The following is an 11,825-nucleotide window of genomic DNA, read 5'->3' as shown; positions in this document are numbered from 1 at the left end:
AGCTGAATCAAACTACAAGTTGAAGTTTAGTGGTGGAGACGTTGAAGTCATGTGACCGTGGTGTAGTTGGTTTGTAGCCTAGCATTAGCTTTTTACTTCTGCTGATTGTATTTAGGCTTCAAACATCATAAAGTGATGTTCATTAGAGAAGATGATCCTGCTGAACTAAACCTGTCAGGATCATTAACTGTTGTTTATTTTCTGTAATGATCCAAAAGACAATGTTAAAATCTCACTGCCTTTGGTGGTCGGACCCAGGGTGACTCTTCCAGCCAACTTCCTGGATGGCTTCAAAAATATGTCATCCCCACAGCACTCTATACTATACTAACTAAGTATTGCCTATGTAGCCAAGGACGGATCCTGCTGTGCTTCATTGTTTCCGAAGACTCCACTGCACTGACACACATGTTCCTTCATTACCACAAACACACACACTGTAGTTAATTCAAAGTCAATCCTGCATAAACCTTCCTGCTGCCATAAATACTTACAAGTAGTACAAATGTGTATTAATCCACAGCTGAAAATAGTCCTCATGCACTATTTCCTCCTGTTTGAGTGATGTTTGCTAAAAAAGTGCCCAGCTTTACATTACCTTTTTAAAAAAAATGGAAATTGCATGTTAGTGACCAGATGATTTAGGGGTTCCAACAGGGTAGGGAAACTGGAAAGGAATGAGAGATGGTCTAACACGTCTGGGTCTTTTGGTGGGATTTATTGACAATAATAAAATTATACAATAATACCAGCCTTATCCTTTAAAAACACAGCATTTTATGACTATACAAAATATTAAAACCATTCACTATTTTTATGAAACTTAAATTAAATCTGGAACGCATTGATCCATAATTAAATCAGTATTAATCCAATGAGGAGGTAATGATGAAACTGGCGAAATAGATTCCTGCAATACACTTGGCAGGTGTTTCTAATATTATTTTGTATTATAGTTTTATGATTTAGCTGAATGCTGGGAATCCCAGTGTGCAATTACTTAACTGAGCTTTGAGTCACCCTCTCTGACAAGAGAGAGAGAGCCAGAACGACGGCCAGTTTGCCCAGGTAGTCCGTCAGTGAAGCACCCAAGCACTAATCTGAGGCGGCACTGCCAAGATCTCTGTATGCTGCTTAGAGGCGGACCAAGGGAAGCGTGTTTTTGTGTATGGAGCGTCTGTTTCTTCTCACTTCTCCCCTCCTGCCCAGAACAGAGGGCTCTTTATGGTTGTTTGTAGGGGAAGAGTGGGCCTGACGGCAGAAAATTGGCTCTCAGACAAGGCCAGCAGTCTGCAGGCACTTACTGGAAATGGAGCGAGGGTCAAGGCTCTGGGTTGGTTGGCTCGGCCTGAGCTGGGCAGGGCCGGGCCGGCCCGGGTGCAGGTTGGCTTTCGCACAGAGACAGTGAAAGAAAGACTGAGCAAGGAAACTCTGAAGGGCGGATGGAGTGCAGAAATCCTGCCAAGCATGCTCGCTAGGCATGCTAACTACAACCTGGAGCAGTCACACTCATTTCACCAGACCCTGATGAGTCTGACACCCCTTACAAATTTCTTTAAAGACACTGAAACAGTTTATTAGTTTCAAGATTTAAGGTTCTGCTGAAGCATGACAATCTACACTATTTACTGACCGTAATGCCTCTGTCTTCAGTACTGGTCTTGGTTTGAGTCCAAAGTAGTAACTAAATGCATCATGTTGATTCCAGTCCATACACCTTTTTCTTACACACACACACACACACACACACACACACACACACACACTCACACACTGTGTACCCAGCATGCACTTGATGCTGCCAAGAATCAAAACCACACATATAAACACTCATTTGTTCACAGCAGCCATCGAGCTGCTAAAGTGGCAGCTTTAGCACCATTTGCTCGTAAAGACAGTTTTTGTGTTATTTTCATTACATTTGTATTGTTTTGTGTCACAGTGTCACTGTGGGTATATTTTTCTATTAAAGAATTGCTCCCTATTTTGAAACAGACTGAAGAGAAACAAACAGACAAAAGAAAATGAACAGATTATGAAACTGAGTTTGCTAAAAAGTGTGGAATCTTTGACAGGTTTCAACAGGGCCAAAGATTCTTCAACACTTAACATAATTTCTAACTAACATTTTAATCATTTTTACTCAGCCTCATTGTGGGAGGTAGTCTGTCTGTTCAACCAGCAATCAGTTTCAACTGAAAGTCCATGTACATTTAAATCCCTCTGTTCTTATACAACGCTAGTATCGGAAATGCCCCTGACACGGCCGAATATTTGGTACCAGTGTGAATGAGTACCAACTCTATGCACTGATCCAATGCTACGTAATTTATTTAAAAACTTAATAGTTACACAGTAGGATGAAACGCCAGCTTTCCTGGAATCAGTTCTTCTTTGCTGCTCTAAAACAGTAGCCTACAACAGTAGGACGTTGGGCTGTTTAGCCACTCGCAACTACTGTAGTAGAATGGTGAAGTAGAATTGATTTCTGGTAAATAGCAAAACGTTAGCCAATTTTAGCCATTATCAAAATGTCAGCAATTTAATTTCAAGGGGCAGCGCTAGTGTAAGGAATTGTTATTTCCATTTATTTATTTTTGATTGACAGTCAAATTAGATGATAAAAGAGCGGGTTTAACCTGAGATATGCAATACAACGATAGCAATCATATTACATCTATGCAAGCTTAGTAGTACACAGATGCTAAATTTATTTAATGCGATGGCATCAGATTTTTTACTCGGTGTCTGCTGATCTACAAGTTCAGGCATCAGAATCGGTATCAAGAAAGAAAAAATGGTATTGGAACATCTCTAGTCTTGATTGACAAAAAACAGGAATATAACCACACTCTGTCATAGTTAGTCATCATTTCTCCTGCTTTCTGACGGCTGTATTTCTACCAGGTGTTCTTACCACACACAAAGGAACACCAGCCCGCTCCTTAGAGCTGAAGAGCAACAGGGTCGACATAAATAGCAGTGCCCCTTCAAAGGGTTGTGCCACTGCCGGTGGCTAGCAGACGTTTTTATCTAGAGTTCAGCGCCTCAGGCTCATTGAGAATTACAACACCCACTCGTCTGTGTCTCTGCAAGCAGAGCTGGTAATTACCTCACAGAGATGACAAATTTACTGTATAGCCTGGAGTGACCAGCAGGCTGTCGGAGAACTTCAGGCGCGACTTTTCTTTCTTGCTAACGGTGGCCATAGGCACCCACTTAAAGTCTTGAGCATCAGGTTTCAATCTCTTATCATAGATCATGTAATACCTGATGGGAGAGACCCCGTAGTTTTGCCCACCCAAAAAGAGAGAGAGTACTCTTTCTTATAGCCGTGCAGTTTGGTCTTGACTTGTCTATAGCTCCGGGGGTTTAACAGAACAAGGTGAACAAAAGGAGATTATTACGTATTAGCTGTGGGACTGGGGAAAAGAAAGGGTGTAAGTGGATTGAGAACACACACTTTTGTGGAATAACAGAAGTTAAGGTTTGTCTACCAACATCATCCATGATAACCATGCAAGTAATACAAGTAATCAAATTAAGACAACCCACCAAAATCTCCCACTATCTTCTCTCTTTCTGTTTATCTATGATCCTCATCCTCCATTTCTTCATCACCCCACCTTCCTCCATGTATCATCCATTAACAATTCGTCTAATCTCTCTCCACAGACCTCCAGGGCTGACGGGCAGTCCAGTCATCTCAGATATTTCCCTGATCCGTCTATCGCCCCATGCAGCGGCTGGAACGGGCGAGTCACCGTTCAGTCCACCACATCCGTACGTCAGCCCCCACATGGAGCACTACCTACGCTCGGTGCACGGTAGCCCCACCCTCTCCATGATCTCAGCTGCCCGAGGACTGAGCCCCGCTGAAGGTGAGATTTACCCCAACACGCCAGCGTCGTAGAACCACTAAGATGTTGACTTATAGGTTTGATAGCCACAAATTTGATGTTGATAGTACCGCAGCAAAAGAAAAACATCAGAAATAGAAAAAGAGGGAAACTCGAACACATCAGTAACTGAGAGGTGAGACCGGGGAAAGTAACCGGAAACAGTCGTATCCTGCTGTTGTGCCCCAAGATGCACATAAAAAAGGTAGTCAGGTAAGTTAACAAATATTATTTTATACATTTATTAAAGAGAGATACAAAAGAAGTATTAATTGAAAAAAAAAAATCCTCTAGGGAAATATCTTTGTTCTGTTCAGCTATTCAAGCTAGCTAGCAATTACAATCTTATAGGCACATTTTCATGCTAATGTGTTTTTAGATTTAAACTAAGCTTTAATAAAACAAATCTTTTAGTGTGACACCTGGGTAACGTAGTTTGGTGGCAGTTTGTGCTCAGGGCTGGGAAAACGTTTTTAGCGTATTAGAGTGGATGTAGCCTTAGAATTTATACGCTCTACGCTGTTAAACCGAGTCTGTCTGCTTTGGTTGGAGTTCAGTGGAAAAAACGAAACACTTCACATTCCCCTACATAGAATACTGAGGCCCACCTTTCATTCCACATGCTGGTGATTTGTGGGTGTCTCAGGCATATGCTTTGTGGTACAGGCAACCTTCCTGTACGTTTGTAATGTATGTTTGGGAAACCATGGAAATTAGCACAGATGTAAACACACGGAGTCCCTGAACTATTACGTTCACACGACGACAGACCTGTCCTCGTTACTCCTGGTCAAACAACAGGTCGGGGCAGACAGGAGCCACTGGCCTGCACCAGGAACCAATAAATCACCAAGCACATGCTGCTGGCAAGTCATAGCTTCCAGCCTTTCAAGAGAAGCAATGCGGAAGAGATGCTGTCACTGATAAAGCGGCAGGGACGCATGGCACTCAGTGGAAGGCAGAACGTAAATAAAATCTGGAAGCTCTGAGCTCGGTGGAGCATGTATAAACCTCTGATAGGGATACCTGGGTGCCAGGCATGTGTTCAAGGTGGTTTGTGAAACCCTGTTTGGGTAAACTTCAAAAAAGGAGCAAGATCTCTGCTGTAATAACATGTTTATTTTATAAATTGAATTTAATCACAATTGCAACGTTTGCTCGGTAATTGTGCACAACTTTATGCGGTATTTCTACAGCATCTCTGGAACCCCGACGTACATGAAAAGATGTTGTAAAGGGATGTTGTAATACCTGTTTAGTACACACTACATATCAGACTAGTTGGTAACTATTGGATAGATCTTCTTCTTGGCAGCATCAGCACATTCAATTTTTAAGAGAATAATTGATACATTAAGTCAAGTCTCAGACTTTATTTACCCTCTGCCTTTCTATGAGTATGAAACTATGAACTATACAGTTACCTCAAAAATTCCCCCAATCAATTAGTAATAATATGCAACACTATTTTCTGATAACAAACCACAATTGAATGCATTTTTTAGAAAGTAACATAGTGACACCATCATGATGCGAAACGATGTGCCCAATATCTCGGCTCCTATGGAGTAAACTTTTGAGTGTTTATAAGGGACGAGGACGAGTGAACAAGGGAATGAGTCTATAAAACTAAGGAGTTGTGCTTGGAAAACATCCCTGCATTTACCAGTTTAGTCAGGTTTTACTGGGAGCAGTGGAAGTGTAGCTGCCGCCTCTCATCCCTCTGTGTTCACAAGTGAGGTCACACACACACACACACACACAAAATGCTACTCCGCCGTGGTGGTAACATGATCTGGCAGCCATGGAGAAACTAAAGGCATATGCCCAGGCCACTGCTGCTGCTGTCCACCGTTACCTCAGCCATGGCCTAATAGGTTCTGATGGATCCAGAGTTTTGGTTTATATGTGCGCTTATGTGTGTGTGTGGGTCTGTGTGTGCGCCTGTGTGTGCGCAGAGGGTGGGGGGCTGTGGTTTTGCCTCCCTAGTATCCCACTTGGCCCCCAGCCCCTGATACCAACCCCTGCTTCCCCTGTTTCCACCAGCATGCATATTAAACCACATATCGGCCCACACCCCTGTCCCCTCCACAAACCAACACCCACTGGTGGAGAGAGGGAGGGAGGGAGGGAGGGAGGGAGAAAGCAGGAAATGGAGGGAAGGGGGACACAGAAAGACCAATCCATCTCTCACTCTTACACTTTCTGACACTTTTAAACGTGGCTTTACTGGGTGCAGGTGTTAACACATTTTACGTCAATATTACCTTTACACATGCAGCATTTAAGGCTTCCTCAGCATTATGTATGTGTGTGTGTGTGTGTGTGTGTGTGTGTGTGTGTGTGTGTGTGTGTGTGTGTGTGTGTGTGTGTGTTCACCTGCACCTTGCGTGTGACTTTAGCTCGTCAACCTGAATGTATACAAACCACAAAAGAGGTGTAAGAATGTGGTATTTCTTCTTCCCTTTATAGCACAACCCCCCACCCCCTGCCCTGCTCCTGTTCTCCCTCTGCTTCCTTTACTCCCTAGAGATATTTTCCTGTAACCCAGCAAGCCTCAAAGACATCAGACATCTTTTATCTAGAGCCTCATGCCCCAGGGCATGCACACAGGCACAAATCTTCAAGTCTGTAAAAGCAGGGTACTTGTCTTCTCCCTTCAGCTCCACTTTCTGTTCTCCTCTTTGTTTTTGTCATCCTGTCAGAGGGTATGTCAGATGGTGTCTGTGAATCCTCTATTACTTCATTACAGGAAAATAAAATCAAGATGTATTTAGCTCTGCCCGTCTGACTTGTCAAAATGGGTTTAGCATCACTTCACAAGGTTATTTTGACAATTTTGATTCTGTAATATTGTGTTATAGGACAACAAAAATAAAAAAAGTTAACCTGTTCTCCTCTTTTTCTGCCTCAGTGACCCATGAACACTTGAAGGAACGTGCCCTCTTTAGCCTCCCCCCTCCTCCGCCGGGGGCCAACCCCACAGAGTACTACCACCTGATGGCCAGCGCCAGTCAGCGAAGCCCCTATGGTGACCTGCTGGTGCAGAGCGGGGCAGCGGCCGCCGCCGCAGCTGCAGCCGCAGCAGCAGCAGCAGCAGCTCATCTACCTGATTACATCAGCCCCATGGATGGTGAGGAATTCTTATTATTGTCTTTTACTGTGCATGAACATCAGCTTATTGTAATTCAATATTATTACAATATATGCGTCAGCGGCACATGAGATTATTAGACTTTAGGGGTGGATTTTAATGACAGTTTTTTTGAATCTACTAATGTAATCTGAATCTGTTCAAATCCCTTATGGAATCCATTTTAGCATTTTACTCCCACTTAAACACAGAGTATTTGAGTTTTACTGGGAGATGCCAACTCCTAACAATTAAATAGGAGTACTACTTAGTACTTTCACCCAGGTTTCCTGCTGCACTGAAGCTTTAGTGATGTCCCTCACTTTTAAATCGCTTCAGATAAAAGCATCTGCCAAATGATTAAATGTAAATCAGCAAGATTGTTTCAGATTGAGACTTATCGCTCTGTCAGTCTTGTTGAACTGCAAAACCACAGCGCAGTCACAGCAGAGCGGTGTTTGTGAGTGCAGCTTCTTGCAATAACCTGTTAGAAATAGTTGGAGAATAAGTAGGGTGGCACGGTAGGGCAGGGGTTAGTACTGTTGCCTCACAGCAGGAAGGTTTGAACCTGTCGCCCAGCTGGGCCCTTCATGTAGGCCTTTGTGCCGACGTGGGTTTCCTCCAGGTTCTCTGGCTTCCTCCCACAGTCCACAGACATGAGGTTAGTTAATCGGTGACTCTAAATTGTGTGAACCTGACTGTGAATGTTCGTTTGTCTCTATATGTCAGCCCTGTGATAGACTGGCAACCTCTCCAGGGTGTACCCTGCCCTCGCCCCAATGTCAGCTGGGATTGGCTCCAGCCTCCCCACGACCCCCCACGAATGAATGGAGAGGTTTGCAGAGTTTTGAGCCTAGCTCTGTTTTGGTCTTTTTGCAAGTTACTGGCATTAATGTTAAATAGTCACAGCTGATGTGATTTGCCATGAGTGATGTTTGTTAGTTTAACCGGAAAAAGCAACAGTCATTGCCCATTAACAGTGAGAAGTCCACTGCACCTCAATGTTCACTCTTTGCAAATAATAAAAGGGAGAAAAGCTTTGGAGATTAGCAAACACAAGACGAGGAGTAACAGCCGAACTTAACAGCCATCTTGCCCTTTGTTCTCAGCACCAGACATGTTCATACCATCCTCCTATTCTTCTTCTTGACTCTTTTTGTCATGGAAAGTTCCCCACATCAAAGCTAGTGGAGCTTTTGGACTGAAATGTAGCATGGGGGCCACGGCTTGTCGAGGGTGGATGGTGTGTAAACATTAAAAGTCCCAGGGCTCGTAAAACACATTACTTTAGAGTTTCTGATTTTGGTGTTTGTACTGTTATTGTTATACATCCTACAAAATAAATCCACAGTAACTGTAAAAAGACAGCGTGGAGAGATCCGAGGGATCTTGGTCCCCACTCTCTTAGGCTATTAAGGCAGAGATTAACCTCATGGGCTGCATGAAGTGTCAACAGGGATGAGGCAGGTCAACACTGACACACACACATCCACACAGCGGCACACAAAGACTTTAACAGCCAGGCAAATAGGCAGGCAAATGCTCCGAAAAAAAAGTTGTACATGTGTTTGCACACTCACTCACAGAGACGAGCCTGTTCCTTCATGCCCGTTAGAGCCTCGGCCCTCTATCAAAATGACAGTCAGGCACCAGAATAGACATTTGATTTCTGCAGCAAAACGCATCCAAGAAACTCTCAGCCCTCATGAATGGGGAACAGAAAAGCACACAGAGTGGAAAACTGTCCGTGAAAGTCAAGCCTTTTCGATGCCTGATAATCAAATACTCCCCTTGGCACTGACGCCTGCGCCGCTCCAGGAGCCCTCACTCTTTTCTTTCATCGCATCCAACCACCCACCCCGAAAAAAAAAACAAAAAACACTGCCTTTCCCCGCTGCAGTGTCACGCTCCTCGAAGTCGCTGGCGGACAGTAATGCAGGCGTCCTCACGCACAGGTAGGGAAACACAACAGAGAGAGAGAGAGAGAGAATCAGATACGGGATCGCTCTGTAATTAATCTTTTTAATTACCTGAATCACTTGGTTAAACACAGCGGTGCTGAGAGGGAAGGGTGATGTGGGGTTAGGGGCCTCGCAGAAACTGTAGACCACCTCTTTCTCCTCCCTCCTCCTCCTCCCTTTTTTCTTCCCTACCTCCAGCCACCTCAGTGACCGCCGCTGTGCTGCCTTTGCCCACACTTGTTTGGGGAAGTTGTTTGCTCAAATAGCCACAACCCCCCCCTCCACCCTTCAGCCCTCTCCCTCATCCCCACCTCCTGCTCCAGTGCAGTGTCCGCACTCGCTGCCACCATCCCAGCAGCTTTTATTTAGTGTTCTACCATGCTTGTAGTGATGTGGTCAGGCTCGGGCCTCTCTGCCAGTCTGGAGGCTCTTCCACTGCAACACAGGGCCCATATTGACCGAGGCAGCCAACTAATGGTCATCGCGGGCAGCGTTGGCCGGAATCAAAGACCTTATTTACTGCCAGAGAGCGTGGGAGGGGGAGGGGGAGGAGGAGGAGGAGTAGTGGCGGAGGTGGCAAATATGTGTTTCATCCCTTCATGTTAGTTTTGGATGGCAGCGCAGATAAAACCCATAATAAAAATCAATTTATGCACTTGTACTGAGCAGACCCACCGCAAGAACTGGGAGCCCTCAGTGAACCCAGAGCACAGCCTCTCACCCACCACCTTCCTCTCGCTCACTGTTTTCCCCCTCTGGATATGTGAATTGCGAGGCTCACGGCGGAACCACAAAACACTGAGCACTGCTGTGAGAAGTGTGCTGGTGGAAAAGTTGTGGACACATGCGTCAGGAAAGGGTTTTTTTTGACAAGGCTGCAGGACTCACAGGTCCACTTATGGATTTTAGGATTTACTGTCGGGCACACCTCAAGCCAGACACTTAAAACACAAGAATTTATCCCTGGGACATAAGGAAGACAAGGTTTAAAAACACTGCTGTTGTGTTGCTTTAAGTCCCACAACTACAGACAGATTTCCATTCCATCGCCAGTTAAAACAGAACCCTAACCAGCCATAATGGTGACAAAGTGGTGTTACCAGCAGTTATTCAGCCTCGCTGAAATGCATAGCCGCTCCTGTAAGTCGCTGTCCTTATCTGGTGTGAGTGACACGGCGGCTGAGAGGAGCAGACTGGGTTAGAACAACAAAAACACATTTCCAGCCAACAAGTCATTAAATCTGGTGTTGTCTTTAATGAATTAAACACTTTAAGGTCATTTCAGTTCTGTCTAAAAGGAAAAGTTCTTTCGAGTTTTCTCTAATCCCTCATGTACGAGATTTGCTTCAAGATGCTAAGACTTGTCTCTGGGAAACTTCTTATAAATATGATTTCTGTATTATTTTGAAGCAGCTAAAGCTGGAGTGAGGCTTAGTCGTTTGCACAACATCTTCACCGCCATCTTCACGTGACAAATGTAAATTCTTGCCATGACTCAACTGAGAGACAAGACTAGAGATGTTCTGATAACATTTTTTCCTCCCTGAAACTAATACTGATACCTGAACTTGTGTATCAGCCGATAACGATATATAGAATAGAATCCCTCTTTTTACAGTGGAAACTGATTATAGTCATCATAGTTAGAGTGATCAACTGATTATATGGATCAAAAAGCTTGGGTCAGAATCCTTCTTATACAAATGCTGTTAAAATAATTTGCTTATATTGATCAAGTAGTCTGCTTAAAGTGTTCATTTTGGATGTTTTCATGCATGACAACATATGGAAACTGTCGCTCGTCACATCACGTGTAGGTATCTCACAGACTAACTCGCGCGACAATGATTGGCTGGGAAGCATCACATGACTGGTGCAATAAAGGCTGGAAAAGATGTGCCGCTTAAAACAGAAACACTACAATAAATATTGTATAGGTGTGGGTTGTAGGTTCAAGTCCGGAAAGGACAGCATCATAGTCTGGAGAACTGCTGTTTTCACTTTACTCAAAGGTTTGCCTCTTGATATCTTGTCTTGTCTAAATATAACAGGACAATTTATTTACTTTTTTAGATGCCATTTGTTTTCCCACCACCAGAATACCAAAGTATAATAAAATACCAAACCTGGTGCTTTACACGAAGCTGCTCTCAGTCTCTGTACCCCAATAAAAATAAGACAGAGAGACGCTAATTCCATAATTAAAAATCATTTTAGCATTGGTACACCACCACTGCTGTAAGTGTAAATAAAGTAACATTATGGTATTTCACATTGGGAGCATTCACAGGACTGTTTGTATATGAGCGAGCAGGTATGTAAGGGGTGGGTGGGCAGAGAAATATCAGAGCGGCTTACGGGAAATCGTTGAATCTCCCACGACAAAAGCAGCAGCCAAAGTAAATGTCTGCCATGCTGAGAAAAAAGAGATTTTACTGTTGATGCAGCACAAGGAGAGAGAGGGAGATAGATTTGTGTACCGATGTGGCGGCGAGGAGAGAGAGGGCTGGGAAAGGGGGTCCGCTCCCCTCAGACAGCATATACAAACACTTAACTATATGTTAGTTCATGAGCACATGGGTGGAAGTGTATGCATAAACACACTGACAAACACAACGGCGGCTTTGGGCTGGACACTGGGGACTCAAAGAGGATTCAGTGCGAGCTCCCTCACTAATAAAATTCACAGTGTTAGTATTAGTGAGATTTAGCAGGGAAAATAAATAGTCTCCCACTGCTCCGGCTGGCCCGGGGGGGATGGCTAGGCTGGCTGAAGATGTGGAGACATGGGGCCCTGCTGGCACGAACTCAGACTGTGGTGGTGTGGGGGGA

The 11,825-nt window shown here is 44.3% G+C and overlaps 1 protein-coding gene across 1 annotated transcript in view; it reads left to right on the top strand.

Moving 5' to 3' along the window:
* gli2a (GLI family zinc finger 2a) overlaps positions 1 to 11,825 on the top strand; it is a 98,914-nt gene that overhangs the window by 63,829 nt on the left and 23,260 nt on the right. Inside the window, exons 4-5 of the mRNA XM_023417078.2 lie at positions 3,676 to 3,881; positions 6,814 to 7,032. Coding sequence (XP_023272846.1) covers positions 3,676 to 3,881; positions 6,814 to 7,032 — 425 coding nt within the window. The remainder of the gene's footprint in view (positions 1 to 3,675; positions 3,882 to 6,813; positions 7,033 to 11,825) is intronic.

This window comes from Seriola lalandi, unplaced genomic scaffold, assembly GCF_002814215.2.
Source record: "Seriola lalandi dorsalis isolate HSWRI2012SDOR001 ecotype SW California unplaced genomic scaffold, Sedor1 jcf7180002054571, whole genome shotgun sequence".
In the NCBI taxonomy this organism is placed as follows: domain Eukaryota; kingdom Metazoa; phylum Chordata; class Actinopteri; order Carangiformes; family Carangidae; genus Seriola; species Seriola lalandi.
This window is presented reverse-complemented; position numbering and strand designations above follow the sequence as displayed.